We start from the raw sequence: 20,307 nt of genomic DNA, 5'->3' as shown, positions 1-20,307 counted from the left end.
GTGGAAAACGACTAGTAGCATTTCCTGATTTTGTTATCCATATTAACTTTAGTCAAAATGATTATTGACCTTACATAAGCATTAAAGTATTTCAACCATGTAGATTTCTTTTTATGTTGTGTCTAGGTACTGAATTTATCATTGTTATTTCCCTTCAGCACATTATCTTAGTAAAGACTTTTTGTGAGACAGAAATCAAATGATTAATTCAAGGCTACAAGCCTAACTGAACATTGACTGACTTGGAGAAGCACCCTTGAAAGAAATTGTGCCCAGTTTCTTTTCCTCAGGAGATTTACTAGGTTCATCAAATCTACATTCTGTCCTTTGTGTAGCATTTCTTATCTGTCTTTTCCCACAGGAATTTAAACTAGTCATTGACTTTAAAAATAACTAAGTGTTTTGTAAGGAAATATACTTGTTTGTTTTATTTGATAAAGGGGAAGCCAGAAGCCTGGCTATAGCCATCACATTAGATTAGAACTTCTGAATATTGTATAATTAATTAATTAAATCTACTTTTGATTTTTATTTGATTTTTCAGTAATTTCCAAGAAAATACTTGTTTTTGTTTTTGTTTTTTATATTAATTAATTTATTTTTATTTAAATGTTTTTTTATTAAAAGTATTTTTTAATGTTTATTTTTGAGAGAGAGAGATGGGGTGCGAGTGGGGGAGAGGCAGAAAGAGAGGGAGACACAGAATCTGAAGAAGGCTCCAGGTTCTGAGCTGTCAGCATAGAGCCTGACACCGGGGCTTAAAGTCAGGAACTGCTCGAACATGACCTGGGCCAAAGTTGGACACTTAACCAACTGAGCCACCCAGGCATCCCTTAAATGTGTGTTTGTCTATTTATTTAGAGAGAGAGTGAGTGAGCACACATGCGTGTGAGTAAAAGAGAGGCAGAGAGGGACGGGAAGAGAGAATCCCAAGCAGGCTTCACGCTGTCAACAAGGAGCCCCACACAGGGCTCAGTCCCGTGAACCATGAGATCATGACCTGAGCCGAAATCAAGAGTCAGATGCTTAACTGACTGAGCCACCCAAGCACCACTCTAAGCAAATACTTATATAAGTGATACAGAGGAACTATTTACTTTTTTAAACTCATAGTACCAGTGAAAAACCATGCTGGTGTTTCAGAATATAAACCATGCTGGTCTCTCAAGTTTCTCTGAAACTGAGAACCTTAAAAGGAAACAAAACAAATGTGTCATAGCATGGTTATTTTAAATGCTTTTGAAAAGTATGTGTGTGTATATATGTGTGTGTGTGTGTGTGTATGTATATATATACATATATATAAAATATGGCACATGTATATTTTATATATATGTGTGTGTGTGTGTGTGTGTGTATATATGTATATATATATATAATATATGGCACATATATATTATATATGGCACTCTACCCTAATAATGGAAAGAATTTTTCAGTTCTGGGCTTTGATGATGTTAGAAATTTGCTTAACTTCATTGCTCATAACTTTTAAAATCTTTGAAATTATTGTCACCACCTCTGAGAACTTAATGTAAGTAATTTTAGTTGAGAGAAAATTGTTATACCTTTAAATTATTTCTTGTAGATTAACTCACTTTGCTAATTTATAAGGAAAAAAATACTGCTGGCTTATCTTGCCCACAGCTGTTACTCAGATTATTTATATTTTTGCTAAAGTTGTGTTGAGCGAAGAGAGAAAATGTTATTTTCAATAAATTTAGTATTACATTTGATGTAATGGAATTTGAAGTTAAATCTCTATGTGATTAACTGAGTTGGTTATGAGAGGGACTGCATGTAACTTACCTGCTTACCCCGAAAATGTGACTCTTCTTATGCCTACATAGCAATCTGTATATGAAACAACCTCAGTTTTGAAAATCTGTGGTTTAACTTGTTTGGTAATTATCTCTCTTTTCTGAAAAGTATAATGTTCTTTCACTTTAAAGTTTACTATGTTGAGGGAATCTGAATCCAGAATACCTGGATCAACTCCAAGAACTTTGTCTTTAGCTAAATTTAATTCTAATGCTTTTTACACCCAAGAAATAAATTAGGAGTAGGGTATAGGTGTAAATGCATACTTTTCTTAAATTTCATAATTAACTTTAGATTGGCTTTCCAAACACGTTTTTATATTGTATACTCATTCTTACATATGTTTTCCTTCTTAATTTCTGTTACCAGCTAACAAGGCAGTGGATTTTACAACAGTGAAATTTCTGCTTCAGGATTCTAAAAGTTTGTTACATGCTTTCAGTACAAGGTCAAATTATGATGGTATTCTTCCACAGGCCTTTGCTCAAGTTAACAAACTACTCCAGACATTTGCAGAGGTAAGTTACCTTTGGAATGCCATTTAGAGGAGCTAATTACATGTGTTCTAAAAACGTATTGGCAGATAACAGAGATAAAGGATATTTTAATTGTAACTTACTTGAACACACTAAGGGATTAAGTATATCTTAAGTGAATTGAAGGAAAGTAAGCAATTTTTATTACAAATTATAAAACACATCCTCTTATGTGTGTATGTGTTTTGTACATCACCAGTAAGGAAAGAACATACTTGCTTAAGAGAATATCTCATGAAGTAGAAGAAGCATCTTTTTAATAAACTAATAAGAAATATGTGATAATTCCTATGGAAAGAATTGTCTTAAGGGGTGAAATTATCTTTTGGATTAAGATGACCAAAATATTGGTAATTGTATTTTTCCATGGCAAATGTGACTTCGAGAATTATTGGTAGGAAAGAATGGACCTGGGAATTTAGGGGATTGCAGCTTGATCTCTGACTGGAGTTGCATAGGGAAAAATACATTATCCTTTCCCATCACAGAACTGAGCCCTAAACCCTATCTTTAGTGAAATAAACATAGTGAACAAGATGGAACATTCAGGATACACATAGGCTTATCAGTCTTTGAATTAAGATCATTGAAAATTTAAAAAAATAGGATTGATTGAAATAAAATAATAATGAATGTCAAGTTTTAAGTTCCTTTCATCAATTGGAAACCTAGAGATGGGAGTTACCATGAAAATGTGGTGTTAAAATTTAGTGCTGTTTATCAAATAATGGTATGCCTACTATATGTTGCCCACTGAGTATTTAAAAATATTGAATTGTTATTTATTCCTGGATCCTGATTTTCCAGTTGCTACATTAGCAACAGATTCATGAAGGCCACTGGTGAAGAATCTATATCCTCATTAGTGCTTTTCCCTTAACACCTGGCATTAATGTGATTGCTGGAAACACCCTGTGATGTTTCCACAATGAGAGCTCTGAAGCATTTCTCCTTTATTTTCATGTTTAGAAACAGTTCACTGTCTGAGTCAGCCAGGAGCTTTGTGATTTAGCTTGGGCTTTTAACATATACTTTCAGGAGCACCTAATGGGCTCTGTCTGTGGAGTATGCAACTCTTGATCTTGAGGTCATTACTTTAAAATAAAATAAAGAGATTACTTTAAAATAAAATTAAATATTTAAAGTAAAATACACTTATGGTAGGAGTTGTTTTGTAGAGTGCATTAGATTTATTTGGTATATGACCTAAATACTTAGTCCTGTCTCAATAACTTGAGCAACAAATAGATTACCTCCAGGGATAGGGTATCTGAATACAGTAACTGTAAAATAATAATAACAACAACAACAAAAATTAAAAAAATAAATAATCCCCCCCAAAACTTTATTTACCAAATGTAGAAAATCAGGAAAATAAGGATATTCATTTGTTTGCTTCTGAGAAGGCTTGTGAGAAAACAAAATGGAAAGTTAACCAAAAGGATTATTTTCGAGATTTTTTATATAAATGAGGTGGAACAGGAAAAGGAGACATACATTTTTCTTTTTTCTTTTCTAATTTTATTTATTTATTTAGGTAATCTCTGCCCGCTACATGTGGCTCGAACTCACGACCCCGAAATAAAGAGTCACACCCTCTTCTGACTGAGCCAGCCTGGTGCCCCTACAGTATTCTTTTATAAGCCTTCCAACCATCAAAAAATAAATAAACAAGGCTTGCTCTGCCAGGATGTTAGAATCATGAAAGTCAGTCTTCTTAAACTTTAGACCTACATGCCTCAGGATCCCCATCCTGGCTAGTTATGTCTTTAACCTCTGGTTATTTAACCCCTCTGAGCCTTAATTTCTTCTTTTGTAAAATGAATATAATAATCTGTGTCTCAGAACTGTCACGAGAATTAAATATACATTAATACTTGTAAAGCACTTAGTGCCTCACACAGAGTGAGTGCTATGTAGGTGTTTGATAAAGGAATCCATCTACATACTTGCACACATCACTATTTGAGAACTGAGGAAAAGAGGCAGCATGTGATGATTTAAGAAACATATCTCAGAACAAAATATGTCTTTCCTTCATGTATATGTTATAGTTCATGATTCATGTAAACAGGCAAAACCAGAAAGAATAACTTTCTTTTTGTCTTCCTGCACCCAAAGATAGAAAAGGGTAACATTTACTTTTATTTTGGAGAGAGATCATAACCTCATTCAGAGTCAGATTGCTGAAGGTCAAGTCCTGTTTGTGAGTCTTACCAGCTGTATGACCTTGCATGAGTTACTTACCCTTTCTATGTCTCAGTTATAAAATATGGATAATCATAGTATCTGTTTGATAGGGTAGTTGTGATGATTAAAAGAGCTAATAGATGCAGAGTTCTGGGATGCCTGGCTGACTCAGTCAGTGGAGCATGCGACTCTTGGGGTTGTAAGCTCAAGCCCCACGTTGGGTAGAGAGATTATTTTAAAAAAATAAAATCTTTGAAATAATAGATACAGGGGTACCTGGGTGGCTCAGACACTTAGGCACCTGACTCTTGATTTCGGCTCAGGTCATGATCTCATAGTTCATGAGATCAGTCCCCGCATCAGGCTCTGTGCTGACAGTGCCGGAGCCTGCTTGGGATTCTCTCTCCCCCTCTCTCTGCCCCTCCTCTACTCTCTCTCTCTCAAAATAAATAAATAGACATTTAAAAAAATGACTGGGTGGCTCAGTCATTCAGCATCTGACTTCTGCTCAGGTCATGATCTCACAGTTGGTGAGTTTAAGTCCCACATTGGATGAGCACGAGCTTTGGGTGTGCTTGTGCCCTGCTTTAGGTGAGCTCAGGAGGGGTGGAGAGAGAGGGAGAGAGAGAATCCCACGCAGGCCCCACTCTGTCAACACAGGAGCCCAAACCCACAAACTGTGAGCTCGTGACCTGAGCCGAAATCAGGAGTCAGATGCTTAACCCACTGAGCCACCCAGGCACACCTCCCCCAAGGTGATATTTAAAAAAAAATTATTTGGGGGCGCCTGGGTGGCGCAGTCGGTTAAGCATCCAACTTCAGCCAGGTCACAATCTCGCGGTCTGTGAGTTCGAGCCCCGTGTCAGGCTCTGGGCTGATGGCTCAGAGCCTGGAGCCTGTTTCCGATTCTGTGTCTCCCTCTCTCTCTGCCCTTCCCCCGTTCATGCTCTGTCTCTCTCTGTCCCAAAAATAAATAAACGTTGAAAAAAATAAAATTAAATTAAATTAAATTTAAAAACTTAAAAAAAAAATAAAAATAAAAATAAAATAAAATAAATTATTTGAATCAATAGTATAGCACTTTATTCTGCTCAGTATCATTATTTATAAATATTTAAAATATTTTTAGGGGCACCTGGGTGGCCCAGTTGGTTCAGTATCTGACTCTTGGTTTCAGCTCAGGTCATGATCTCACAGTCAGGAGATCCAGCCCCTCGTAGGGCTCCACTCTCAGTGCTGTTTGGGATTCTCTCTAGCCATCTCCTTCTGCCCCTTCCCCTGCTCTGCTCGTGTGTGTGTGTGTGTGTGTGTGTGTGTGTGTGTGCACTCTAAGATAAAATATGCTTAAATATTTTTCATTGTCCATGCTATTTACTGCACTACCTCTTTCTGTCAACCACCAAACTTCTTAAAGAGCAATCTATAACCATGGTTTCCATTTCTTCACTCACTTCTTCCTTAATCTTTCACAAGTAGAATTTTACCTCCACACTCTGGTAAGTGAATTAGGTTATCATTTCCTTCTTAATGATCAAATGCACCCTTTTCTCACTCTTTCTTACTCTTTCTCATTTCTCAACCTTTCTTCAGCACTTGATGTTGTCTACCCTTTCTTTCCTGAAACTTCTCTCTTTTGGCTTTTATTGTTATTGAATACCTCTGACTCTTCCCCTATCTCGTTGATCTCTTTTTTCTTTTTGCTAATTCCCTCCCTCCTTCAATTCGTCTACCATTGTCCTTCTTTTTTGCTATATTCTCTCCTAACAATCTCATCTACTTCAGAGGTTTGTCTCCCTTGAGAACAGTTCCCAACTGTGTCTTGTAGGCTGCAGATCTGCATATCCAATTACCTGCTAGCTATCTCTACCTAAATGTCTTTTTATTCTTCACAGACAACATTCTGAACACAAACTTGTAGTCTGTTTCTCCTCTTTTCTGTAACCAGCCCTTCTTGGCTTTACTGCAGGTGGCCATAAAAATCCAGAAATACAGATAAATATACATTAAATGGCTTACTGCTACTGCGCTATGTGACATGTTCAGTGTGTTTTCCGTCATCAGCAAGGCATAGTTTAATGTACTGTTTAAAACTGCAGTGAACGTGGCACATTAAAATAGCATTTTCATTCCTTCTTGCACATGTATCTGTGATGTGTTGATGTGTTTATATGTTTGACTTTTACTGAATAAAACTGTCTTTATATTCTTTGGAGAAATAATAATCAAGGGGGTTTGATCTATTTCTACTTTATGGACACTTTATATTTCTATTATTTGTACCATTATTCTTCTACGCATCCAGATTCAAAAGATCTTAGAGTCTCCCTGTTCCCTGAATCTAGACTTTAGCCAAGTCTATCTAACTTTGCTTATAGCATTACTTACCCCAATTTGAGAAGTCCAGGACAAGAATGCTAAGAGAATTGTCAGCTCTTAAAATTCTGTAAAACGTTGCAAATTTCCACAAGTGTCATCTCCATTCCGCCTACACAGGAGCTAACGTCCCCAAACCATCCATTCCTAGAACAGAAGTGAGGCCTTGATGCCATATTCATCTCCGCCAACACCAGACATGTGGCCAGATTTCACAGGGGTGACCCGTGGATATACTGCCATCTTAGAAGCTGTGAGACCAGAGCAGACACAGGTGTTAAGTGGGAGCTGGCCCCACATTCCTTCAGACTAATCTGTACCTGAGCGACCGCTACAGTCTGATACTGGTGACAGCCATTAGCAGGACTTTCATACCCTGGAGCCTTGTTTTGAGCTTCCCTGTTATACTCCCAAGGCTTTGTCTAGGGACTGCATTGGGTGGAGGAGTTGTAAAGGTGGGGAGGAGGAATGCAGAGGCCCTGTAGACTGGAACAGTGGAATGCATGCCTAGGGCATACAGCCAGCAGTCTCCTTTCCTGGAGGCTCTAGTGGAAGCCGTAGTATTTTTTTGTTTGTTTAAATTTTAGTTAGTTCACATACAGTGCAATATTGGTTTCAGAAGTAGAATTCAGTGATTGATCACTTATGACCTATAACACCCAGTGCTCATCCCAAGTACCCTCCTTAGTACCCATCACTCATCTAGCCCATCTCCCCACCTACCTCCCCTCCATCAACCCTTAGTTTGTTCTCTATCGTTAAGAGCCTCCTGTGGTTTGTTTTTCTCTCTCTTCTTTCCACCCCCACTCCACCCCAGTCTTCCCCCATATTCATCTGTTCTGTTTCTTAAATTCCACATATGAGTGAAATAACATATTTGTCTTTCTCTGATTGAGTTATTTTGCTTAGCTTAATACATTCTAGCTCTTTCTGGCCAAGTCTTTAAAAATGTTTCTTGCATGGGGGACCTGGGTGGCCAGTCACTTGAGTGTCCAACTCTTTGATTTCAGCTCAGGTCATGCTCCCAGGGTTGTGGGATTAAGCCTCGCATCCAGCTCTGCACTGAGCATGGAGCCTGCTTAAAATTCTCTTTCTCTCTCCCTTTGTCCCTCTCCCCCACTCGTGCTCTCTCTCTCTCTCTAAAATGAAAATAAATATTTCTTGCAAAAGTTTTTCTTTTACTGCCTTTTCCTACTTAATTCAAGTTCTTAGGACTCCTCTTCTGAATCATTTTAGTAGCCTTCTGACCAGTCTTCATGCCTCTACTTTCTTATGTTCCCGTTTGTCTTAGAGTACAGTCCTGAATCTGTCACTTCCTAAGTTAGAAACCTTCAGTGGTTTCTTCAGTGGCATAAGATTTACATTCCATTCTGATTTTTTTTTTAATAATAGCCCTTTGCAATCACATTCTTGTTAATGGATTGTAAGGTGCTTGGAGGCTTGATTACACATGTTTATCATTGTATCTTAGGTGTTCTCTGTCTAGTTTAATGCCATACATGTAAAAGTGTTCAAACAGTATTCTTAAGTTGATATTAGCATGTTAGCTAAGAAACGTCACTATAGGGGCGCCTGGATGGATTAGTTGGTTAAGCGTCTGACTTTGGCTCAGGTTATGATCTCATGGTTGGTGGGTTCGAGCCCCAGATAAGGCTTGCTACTGACAGCTCAGAGCCTGGAGCCTGCTTCAGATTCTGTGTCTCCCCCTCTCTCTGCCCTTCCTCCACTCACACTCTGTCTCTCAAAAACGAACAAACGTTTAAAAAAAATAAAAAAAGAGATGTCACTGTAATAAACACATTGGAAATATTGTTTGATATAAGTGGAAAAGGAAAATATTTTTTCTAGCTCTGATGCCTTTCTGGGAATATTGTGTACACAGTCAAGGACAAAGAATAGTCAGCATTTCTCGGAAAGCTAGAACAATGTAAGCACAATTGACATTCTGTTTCTCTCACTTACTGATGAAGGACTAGCTGAAATTTATTAATTCTTATTTCCCCAGGTCAAGGCAAAACTTAAGCAAAATTCTTCAGAAACTACAGTGCGTAAAAAGCAAGAAGATACCTCGTTAATGAAATCTAATAACCAAGAAGTCACCATTTTCTCAGGTTCTCATCTTCCCCAGCCCAACAGGCATCAAAAAATCTGGTCTACCCTAGAGAATGTTTGGACAACATTATATCAGAACAGGTACTAAATTTCGAAGAATTTTTGAATTCTAGGGTTTTCCATCATTGCTGTTATTCATTGGACAGTTAGTGTTTGGGTTGTGAGTTGAATGCATTAGATTACCTTACTGAGAGGCTTTTACCAACTCGGTGCTTTAGAAACAGTGATGCTTAAATAGGGATGCAATCAGATTCACCTGGAGAGTTTTAAATATATATATGCCTAGGCTCTGTCCCTAGAAGTTCTGATTCGGTCTGCTAAGACTGAGCTGACACTGCAATAGTGCATTTAAAAAAAAAAAAAAAAAAAAAATCTCTCCAGGTGATTCAGATGTGAACTCTTGATGAGAGGCATTTCCCATGTATGTCAAAAACCAGTGAAGGCCACCTAGATTGGCTGAACAAATTAGCAGGATACAAAGCCTTAGTAAAATTTATTTAAAAAAAATTTTTTTTTTTAACATTTATGCATTTTTTGAGAATGAGAGAGAGCATGAGCAGGGAAGGGGCAGAGAGAGAGGGAGACACAGAATCAGAAGCAGGTTCCAGGCTCAGAGCAGTCAGCACAGAGCCTAACATGGGGCTCAAACGCATGGATCATGAGATCATGACCTGAGCTGAAGTTGGACGCTTAACCGACTGAGCCACCCAGGCGCCCCTAAAGCCTTAGTAAAATTTAAAATAATCTAAGAAAATGTTGTTTTGGATTAGGGAAAATTCATATAAGGCTTTTTGAAAAGGAAGATAAATATTTTTATTCAAAAGGAAAAAACGCAGGGCGCCGGGGTGGCTCAGTCGGTTGAGTGTCCCAACTTTTCAGCTCAGGTCATGATCTCACAGTTTGTGAGTTCGAGCCCCACGTAGGGCTTGCTGCTGTTGGCTCAGAGTCCACTTCAGATCCTCTGTCCCACTCTCTCTCTGCCTCTCCCCTACTCACATGTGTGCTCTCTCTCTGTCTCAAAATTAAAATAAACATTTTTTTAAAGAAAGGAAGAAATGCTTTTATTCCTTTGATACACATGAAATACTATGTTCCTGGTAAAATGAAAAGATAGAGACCAGTTGTGAGTAGTTCTTTAAATGCTGCTGGAGTTAGGGGCGCCTGGGTGGCTCAGTCGGTTAAGCGGCCGACTTCGGTTCAGGTCATGATCTCGAGGTCAGTGAGTTCAAGCCCCGCATCGGGCTCTGTGCTGACAGCTCAGAGCCTGGAGCCTGTTTCAGATTCTGTGTCTCCCTCTCTCTGACCCTCCCCTGTTCATGCTCTGTCTCTCTCTGTCTCAAAAATAAATAAACGTTAAAAAAAATTTTTTTTAAATAAATGCTGCTGGAGTAACTTAAAAAATAATTTAAAACAACTGATTTTAAAGTAGGCCAACAGTCTCTCCATACTTTCTCCCAAACCCATAACCTTTATATAATTTTATATATATTATATAATTTGCCAGTTATACTGTATGTGGTTTAGTGTGATTTTGGTTCAAGGGTCTAGTGTGACTGTTATTTTAGATTAATACCATCTGTCCTAGCAGCAAAGGAATAGGAGCACTCTTCTTAACCATCTATTCTCAATTTACAACACTGTAGATTGAGGGCCCATTTTTAGCCCTTGGAATTTTGTATTTTCTTATAAAGCAAAGGTTTTGTGTGTTTGTTTTGTCCAGTCTTAACATATTTGTAATGTTTTGGCTAATCAGAGATTCTTGTTAGCTGAAAGGTACCATATATGCTAGGCAGAAATTATCACTTTCAAAATAAAATAGATTAAAGCCATTTGTAAGATGCTTTAATCTTCTCTTCATTTAGAAAATATTTGAATACTGCAGCACCTGTGTGGCTCAGTTGGTTGAGCATCCGATTTTGGCTCAGGTCACGATCCCAGGGTCAAGGGATCAAGCCCCCTGTTGGGCTCTGCCCTGAGCGTGGAGCCTGCTTGAAATTCTCTTCTCCTTCTCCCTTTGCCCCTCACCCCTGCTCACACACTCTCTCTCTAAAAAAACAAAACAAAACATGGGGCGCCTGGGTGGCTCAGTCGGTTAAGCGTCCAACTTCGGCTCGGGTCATGATCTCCCAGTCCGTGGGTTCGAGCCCCGCCTCGGGCTCTGGGCTGATGGCTCGGAGCCTGGAGCCTGCTTCCGATTCTGTGTCTCCCTCTGTCTCTGCCCCTCCCCCGTTCATGCTCTGTCTCTCTCTGTCTCAAAAATAAATAAAACGTTAAAAAAAAATTAAAAAATAAAAACAAAACAATTGAGTACTTTTTTACCTTGGAGTTGACCTATAATATATATACGTTTGTGGTGGATGTTAGAATTCTGGGTAATTTCTGTGTAATAGACTTTACTTTGTAGTATTTCAGTACATGAAAAATGCTTATATTGCTTTATCAGCGCATGGTTATTAAAGCCCACTTCATTGCTTCTCATGCCTGATTGTGTACCAGAGTCACTGTATAATTTTCCAATATATTCATGCTTGAGCCTTTCATGTAGAGATGCTCATTTGAAGGTCTGGTAGGCCCTATGTATTTTATGCTTTGAAATACTTTTTCTTTTGGAAAGGTAAAGCTGTACTTATTAACAATTGCATTTCTTTAGATTTTCTAAGTTTTCCCTTTTGCAGACCTGTCAAAATGGTCACCTTTTTCATATATCACTTCTGCGAATGTGGAAAAACAATTTTTTGGTTCTTCAATGCATTAAATATATAATCACCATGTGACCTGGCAGTTCCATTCACAGAGCTATACCCAAATGAACTGAACACAAGTGTTCAAACAAAAACTTACATATGAATGTTCACAACCATTTGCAATAGCCAAAGTGGAAACAACAGATCCACTGCCCATCAACAGATGAATGGATAAACAAACTGTGGCCTATCATAAAATGTTTGTATCTATAAAATGGAATCTTTCTCAGTCATAATAATGTATTGACACCCATTATAATGTGAATGCATATTGAAAACATGCTAATGTTAATGTTTAAATGTTAATGTTAAATGTTAATGTTTAAAATGGAATCTTTCTCAGTCATAATAATGTATCGACATCCATTATGACGTGAATGCATATTGAAAACATGCTAATTGAAGGAAGCCAGACACAAAGGTCACGTGGTATATAATTCCATTTATTTGAAATATCCATAGTAGGTAAATCTGTAGAGATAGAAAATGGATTAGTGGTTACCAGGAACTGGGGGGAGGGAGGAATGATGAATGACTGCTTAATGAATACAGTATTTCCTTCTGGAGTGATGAAAATAGTCTTGATTAGATAGTGGTGATAGTTGCAGACAGTGTGAACTACCAAATGCCACTGAATTTGGAACACTTTAGAATTGTTAAAATGGTAATTTTATGTTTTACCACAATTTTTTTTTAATTTTATTTATTTTGAGAGAGAGAGAGAATGTGAGCAGGGGTGGGGCAGAGTGAGAGGGGGAGAGGGAATCCCAAGCAGGCTGCATGCTGTCAGCACAGAGCCTGATGTGGAGCGTGATCCCACAAACTGTGAGATCATGATCTGAGCCGAAATCAAGAGTCAGACATTTAACCAACTGAGCCACCCAGGCACCCCTATTTTACCACAATTATTTTAAAAAGTGCTTTGGAAAGTACTGTGAAGTAGGGGAGAAACTTCCCTTGAATGCTACTACCCAAAGGTAACCCAGTAGTTAACATTGTTACTGTTATGTACACCCAGCTTTGTTTTTAGGCATGTATATTAGTTTCCTGGGGCTGCCATAGCAAATTACCACAAGCTAGATGGTTTACAATCATAGAAATTTATTCACTCACAGTTCTGGAGGCTGTAAAGTCTGAAATCCAGGTGTCTGTAGGCTCTATTCTATTGGGAAGTTTGACTAAGATCTTAAGGTCACATTCTGAGGTTCTGGGTGAACATGAATTTGGGGGGCATGCTGTTCAACCCAGTACAGCATGTTTTGACTTTTTATATGGTGGTTGTTATGTTATATAAATAAATTTTGTATACCTTTATGTTTCTAATGTATAGCTGGCGTATTATTTTAATTGTTCTTTGTTATTTCGTCAGGTGGCTAATTCACTATTTACTTAGCACTTTTTATATTGCTGAACATTTACATGGTTACTAATTGTTTACCAAATGCAAAATTATCATTAATATGTGATAGATTTCTAAAATTGGAATGATCAGAGTAAAGTATATTAACATTTATAACTTCTAGTTTCAGCAAACAGGTAAATCTGCATCTTTTCTGCATCCTTATGTACTGGAGCACTGACAATACTTATGTACTGACCTGAATGTAGATCAGTAGTATTACTTCCAGGGATGCCTGGGTGGCTCAGTCGATTAAGCATCTGACTTCGACTCAGGTCATGATCTCCCGGTTCTCAGATTCGAGCCCCTCATCTGGCTCTGTACTGACAGCTCAGAGCCTGCAGCCTGCTTCAGATTCTGTTGTGTGTGTCTCTGTCTGCCTGTCTGTCTGCCTCTCTCTCTCTCTTAAAAAATAAACAAGTAAATGTTTTAAAAAATACTATTACTTGCATGTCTTATGGTCTTTTGATATGAAACATGATTCCCATAGCTTTTACAGTATTACTTTAGATTAGACGCATATAGTCATTGACCTAGATCCTCTGCATGAATGGTAGCCTGGACATTCACAAGTCACTGTCTTTTATTTCTGATTTAAATAAATCAGGATAACGAGAGAGGAGTTATAAATATTACCTTATTTTATATATTATAAATGGAAATGCTTGAATTACAATAAATTGTGCATATTTTAAAAATTAAATAAATAAATAATGCATATGTACTTATGAGTATCTTTTTTTTCCACTCTATTTTAGCATGGATGTATTTCAAAGATTGGGCTCAAATGCAGCTTTGACTTCTTCAAAAATAGCATCATTTGAGGAAGCATTTGTATATCTTCAAAAGTTAATGGCAGCTGTGAAGGATATTCTTGAAGGAATTCAGAGGTAACTTACCACTAATTAATTTTGAAGTCTCATTTATTTTCTCTTTCTTCTAAGTTGACTAGCTTTTGCAGAGGTGCTGGGAGCCTTTCAGCAAGATTTATAAGCTAATGACCTTTAGATTTCACTTTTCCCTCTCCTTTGCAAAGAATCCTCTATTTGTAGTTTGGACCACAAGAATGTTTCTAGTTTTTTTCCTTTTTAGAAAAAACATACCAGGTTTGAAGCTTCGTAAAGAACTTTATTTTCATTATGGTGCAGCTGTAGCTGTGAAAACAGTGCCTGGTGTATAATGGGCACTCAGTAATTACTTGTTGAAAAATAATGCTTAGGTAATTATCACTGCCCTTTAAATACAAATATATGTTAGTATTTGAATACAGTCTCACAGTACCACCAAATGAAGAAGTTTGAGACGCAACATAATCTTTTTTTTTTTTTTTTAACGTTTATTTATTTTTGAGACAGAGAGAGACAGAGCATGAACGGTGGAGGGTCAGAGAGAGGGAGACACAGAATCTGAAACAGGCTCCAGGCTCTGAGCGGTCAGCACAGAGCCCGACGCAGGGCTCGAACTCTCGGACCATGAGATCATGACCTGAGCCGAAGTCGGACGCTTAACCGACTGAGCCACCCAGGTGCCCGAGATGCAACATAATCTTAATGATGCTTTGAGACTTATATTTATGTGATTATTTTAAATATTTGTGAAGCATATAGAAAACATGGTGCCAGAAAGCTGTAGAATGGACTGTAACATAAAGTCAGATGTTTTCTTTTGCGGCAAGAAAGGAGAATGCAAAGCTTAATCCTGCAATTATTTTGATATGTACCAAAATTGCTTGACCTGAGTTCAACATGCAGCTTGCTAACAGAAGACTACTCTTCTTTATAGATTAAAAAACAAAACCAAAAACTCAAAACTGATTTGATTTGATATTATGTCCGAATTTTAAAAACTTGGTATTTTTTAAAACAACAGTAATTTTTGAGTTTTTTTTCTTTTCTCTTAAGGGTTTTTGGAAACTTCATCTCATTGTTAATGCACAGAGCATTTGTACCACTTTTTGGATCACAGTTGGCTAAATGATTCTGAGAATAGCTTTTTGGGGGGCACCTGGGTGGCTCTGTCAGTTAAGTGTCTGACTCTTGGTCTATGTTCAGGTCATGATCTCACAATTCTCTGCACTGACAGTGTGGAGCTTGCTTGGGATGCGCTCTCTCTCTCTTTCCCAAAAATAAATAAATAAACTTTAAAAAAAAAAGAATAGCTTTTTGGTACTCTTAAGTTACTAATGGATTGAAGAGGTGGAAGATCCCAAGGGCAAGTTAAATATTATCTCTAAGTGCAAATAGCACCCCCCTTTTTTAATGTAAAGCAATACTAAATAAGAGTAGCTTTATGAGGGAGAAATATTCAATTTTTATTTTAGCTATGCAAAAGCTATTTCACATTCTAGGTTGCACAAAAGCCATTCTTGACACTACTTTTTTCTACAGAAAGTAGGGATAGCAATCTATATTCAATTACTCAAAAAATGTTTATCAAGCACCAGTTATCCTTGACATCATACCAGGCTCTGGGGCATCAAGGATGAATTCAGTGCAATCTCTGACTCCAAAGAGCTCGTGGAAATCACGCAGTCACATTACAAAAGAAAATTAACAGGGGCTCCTGGGTAGCTTAGTCAGTTAAGTATCTGACTCTTGGTCTGGGCTCAGGTCATGATCCACGGTTTCATGAGTCTGAGCCCTGCATCAGGGTCTGTGCTGGCAGCTCAGAACTTGCTTGGGATTCTCTCTCCCCCTCTCTCTGTCCCTTGTCCCTGTCAGCTTGTGCTGTCTCTCTCTCAAAAAAAAAAAAAAAAAAAAAAAATTTACAATAGAGTTGTTAATATTCTAATAGGAACATAAGCAGTGAGGAAGGAAGGGTTTGGCAGTAGATGACGTTGTAGGGGAATGTCTTGTGGGCCATTCAGAGCAGTGTCTGCTTTGTCCCATAGGCTACATGTTTAGATCTGTTAATTATGTGCCCAGACAGAAAGGTTTCTAATCCGAAAGCTTTGGAAATATTGTATACTACACTACTCTCTTGCAAAACCAATCTGTATCCATTTACATATTGATGGGTTTTATAAACCTTTGCTATAGAGAAACCTTTTTAATTTTAGGAGCTTTAAACATACAGAATCTCTCTACAGAGATTCTGATGTGATTGGTTTAAATATGTGCCCAGCTATCAGGAGTTTAAAAATTTCTCCAGGTGATTCTAATATGTAGCCAAAGTTGAGAAGCACTAGTTAACTTTCTTAACCCGAGGTTCTCAACAGGTACTGGCAGAATCAGCATCCTCATCACCACCTGGAACTTGTTATAAATGCAAATTCTCAAACCTTGCCAGACCCTACCAAGTGCAAAACTGTGGGGGGTGGGGCCCAGTTGTCTATGTCCTCCCGGTGATTCGCTGCACATCAGAGGCTGAGAACCACTGGTTTAGTGGCTGACTATAATCATCTGGGAGCTTTAAACAAAGAACAGTGGCCAGCCTGACCCTAAACCTATTAAATCTGCTTCTCTGAGCATGGGACCTGGGCATAAGCATTTTTACAAACTCCCCAGGTGATTCTCATGTCAAGCCAGGATTGGGAAATTATAGCATGTAGTACTTACATAAGCTGTGTCTAAAGAAGTAAATGTTTGAGTTTTAAGGATGATATAATTTTGTTATTCTTTCCTCCAAGGACACAATACCTCCAGGAACAAGAAAATATTAGTGGTTCTGCTACTTTTTAGCACGTTACCTGGAATAATAAATTTTCTTGAGCCTCTGTATTCATCTGTAAAAACGGCATAATAATACCTTTCAAAAGCTTTTCACAAAGTTCTTGTGCTTTGAAAGTCAGATGCTGATATAACTTACCAAACCAGTGATTCTCCACTTAATTGTTGGGGAACTTGTTAAAGATAGAGAGTTCTGGATTGTAGTGAAATCACAATATTTGTGGATATTTTTGTAGATGGAGGAAAGTTATATTTTTAACAAGCTTTCCAGGGAATTTATAGGCCCATGGTGGGGGGACTGCATTAAAGAAACTGATCTAACTTCCTGTAATAAATATATTAGAACCACTTTTGCTACCAGTAGAGGGCATTGTGAATAAAAAAGTTTGCTCATTTCAGCATTCATTAATCTACAGGAAACTACTAAAATCACAATGTTTTTCTTTTTTTAGACCTTCAAACAATAGGCATTTAAATAAAAATGTAATAGAAGTGAATAATTATTTTTCAAGTGTATATGTAGTCTTAAAACCTTTAATAAACAATCACAGTAAATCAAAATAAATTCAGTTAAAAATTTTGTGGGTGGCCTACTATGGGTAGATTTTTATATTTTTTAAACATTGAAAAATACACTCAACTTTTTTTTTATGTTAAATATAATCTATTGTCAGATTGGTTTCCATACAACACCCAGTGCTCATCCCAACAGATCACTCAACTTTGTAGTAACTGCATATTATTAGCATTTTCTGATGCTTGTTAAAATGGAGTAGTTTTATTTGATGTTGAGATACATACCCAGTGACTATAGCTCAACTCTATTTTATCATAGCAAATCATGTATGATGTTACATTGGGAATCGGTGAGAAGGTGACCTGTTAACCAGGTCCTTCAGTTAAAGAAGTGAATGAAAATGTTTTTATTAAACTAAGAGTTTGGGCTTCTAGTTCCAGATTTATCCCTTTGTAGTTGACTTCAGGCTTGTCACTTACCCCTCTCTAACCCAGTTTCTCTCCTTATTAAGTGAGAATCCTGATGCCTTGTTTAGCAGAATAAATGAGATGATGTATGCGAAAATACTTTTTCAGCCGTAATGTATTTACAAGTGTTAGCTTTTGTTTTCTCCCTAAAGCTGATATGTTAAGTTTGAAATGTTCAAAAATATGTATTTCAATTTTAATGATGCTCTAAACATGATTCTGATTAAGGTGGAAAATATTGGTGGAGCAGTTGTCATACAGTTATATAATGGGAGCAGAATACCTAAGTTTGCAAAAACTGAAAAAGAGGTGGGAATATTGATGATTCTTACACTTTCTGTATACTTTTTTCTTGGGTGGAAGAGTGAACTTAATTTATTTGCTATTGGTTTGGAAATTGCTTTTTTCTTTCTCATCTTTCCCATTTTGTGTAGATAGGACCAATTTGAGCACTTTTGTTAATGGTTTCTTTATCTAAACACTAGAGAACCAGAGTCAGTACTCTTTCCATGTAGACAAAACTGTATTAAGATTTTTTTTTTAGATCTGTACTATCTAGTGTCATTTTATGCTTTAGTAAGCATGATCAGGTTACTCTCAAGATCACAAAAACCTTTTGCTTGGTATATAAAGGTAATAAAGTTTCATTTGAAGTGAAAAATTAATTGGAGAGTCATATGGCACATTCTAGAGAAGTTCTACTTCTATAGTAATCAAACAGCATTGTTAAATATTCGTGTACTTAGGGGCGCACCTGGGTGGCTCAATTGGTTAAGTGTCCTACTTCGGCTCAGGACATGATCTTATGGTTCGTGGGTTCGAGCCCCATGTTGGGCTCTGTGCTGACAGCTCAGAGCCTGGAGCTTGCTTCGGATTCTCTGCCTCCCTCTCTCTCTGCCCCTCCCCTGCTCATGCTCTGTCTCTCTCAAAAATAAATAAACATTTAAAAAATTATTTAAAATATCTGTTTGCTTAAACTGGCATCTCTACAAAGTTAACTAAACAGGTCATGTTCTCCAACTTCAAAGCATACCATAAATGTGTGTAGCTTTGACTCAAAAGTTAATACTCAAAACAACAATGAAAGTGATTTAAGTATGTTTTCGTGTCTGAAGTAGATGATGAGCTGCCTGGTTTGGAAGCAGAGAGGAAAGTGGGGAGTGAACATAGGAAATTGCACTCTGCCTAGATTTTATAATCATGTTTATGTGTTTCACCTTTATAAAATAAGGTTGAAATTATTTAAAGAAAAATGGTAGCATCTTGAATCCAAAAATATAAGCAGATCATGTCTCAATGTGCATATTCATTTTAACACTTGAGTGAACATGTAAAACTGTGCACTTCTGTGTTTATTTAATGAATTCTAGATTTCTAGCTCAGGTAGCTTTAGATGAAGTGTTTGAAATAATGTTTTCTTATTTTCATCTTTTGAATCATATGCGGGGCTGGGAGAGGGAGTTACTATTCATTATAAGTAACTTGTCACATTTTAGAGGGGGGAATGTTCTTATATGAGAGGGTATTTCTTCTTTAGATAACATTTTTTTTTTCTAGCTGTCATATTTGGTTTGGTTGTTTTTTGAGAGAGAGAGAGAGTGTGTGTGAGTGGGGGATGGCGGGGGGAGAGGGAAAGAGAATTTTAAGTAGGCTCCAGGCTAAGTGCTGAGCCCAACTAGGGGCTCAATCTCTCAACTGTGAGATCATGACCTGAGCTGAAATCAAGAGTTGGACACTCAACCAACTGAGCCACCCAGGTGCCCCTGTTTTGATTGTTTTTAAATGAGGATTGAGTGCTAACTGATGCATTGGGCTTGGTCATGTTCTGGGTGGGCTTCATGCCTCATCTTAGAATATGATTTTGGAAAATGAGACTTGTGCTTGGATTTAGGAAAGGAAGATTGTTAATTTTTATCATCTTCAAATGCTTTAATGATCCTCAGAACTTTAGTAACCTCTGTTACAATCCTATGGCTTTGGTTTGAAATATTTTGTAGAGCTGTTTTTGTAAAGCACAATAATAATCATGAAGTTTGGGATTTTTTCAGTCTGTCATTCACATATATTTTTATATTATTAAGCCTCTAGAAATGAATTTTCCTATTTACTTTCTTATGGCATTTTAACATTAGAGCAAAACATTTACTGGTGTAACCATACATGATTCCTCTGAGCAGGAGCCCTTAATCACAGCAGCTTCTCAGATCTGCTAATGATTTAGCCACTTCAAAGAATGTGGAGTTTGCATTTGCAAGAATATTTTATTAACTTCCTAGTGTGTGTTTTGGAGACTGACCTCTTGAGGCTTTTTAGAAAGGTTATTTAGAAAAGGTCCTCCATCAGTTGACACAAAGATAACACTCTTTAGGCTGTTTTATAGATTAAGCTAATTGTTCAAACAAAAGTTTCTCTTAGAGACACATGTAGAATAGAATGACATTAAAAAGTGACTTTTCAACATCTCAACTCACTGCAATGTG

General features: G+C 37.3%; 1 protein-coding gene across 5 annotated transcripts in view; it reads left to right on the top strand.

Moving 5' to 3' along the window:
* Positions 1-20,307, top strand: part of SWT1 (SWT1 RNA endoribonuclease homolog) — a 106,197-nt gene that overhangs the window by 45,742 nt on the left and 40,148 nt on the right. For all 5 annotated transcript variants that reach the window (XR_007148039.1, XR_007148038.1, XM_047839905.1 and 2 more), the window contains exons 14-16: positions 2,191-2,339; positions 8,926-9,113; positions 13,934-14,065. Coding sequence is in view for 3 of the 5 variants with exons in the window: in XM_047839905.1 (XP_047695861.1) it covers positions 2,191-2,339; positions 8,926-9,113; positions 13,934-14,065 (469 nt within the window). In the remaining 2 variants the exon portion in view is untranslated. The remainder of the gene's footprint in view (positions 1-2,190; positions 2,340-8,925; positions 9,114-13,933; positions 14,066-20,307) is intronic.

The sequence above is a fragment of the Prionailurus viverrinus genome, chromosome F1 (assembly GCF_022837055.1).
Source record: "Prionailurus viverrinus isolate Anna chromosome F1, UM_Priviv_1.0, whole genome shotgun sequence".
Taxonomy (NCBI): domain Eukaryota; kingdom Metazoa; phylum Chordata; class Mammalia; order Carnivora; family Felidae; genus Prionailurus; species Prionailurus viverrinus.
The sequence above is the reverse complement of the archived record's forward strand: the minus strand, read 5'-3'. Positions and strand labels throughout refer to the sequence as shown.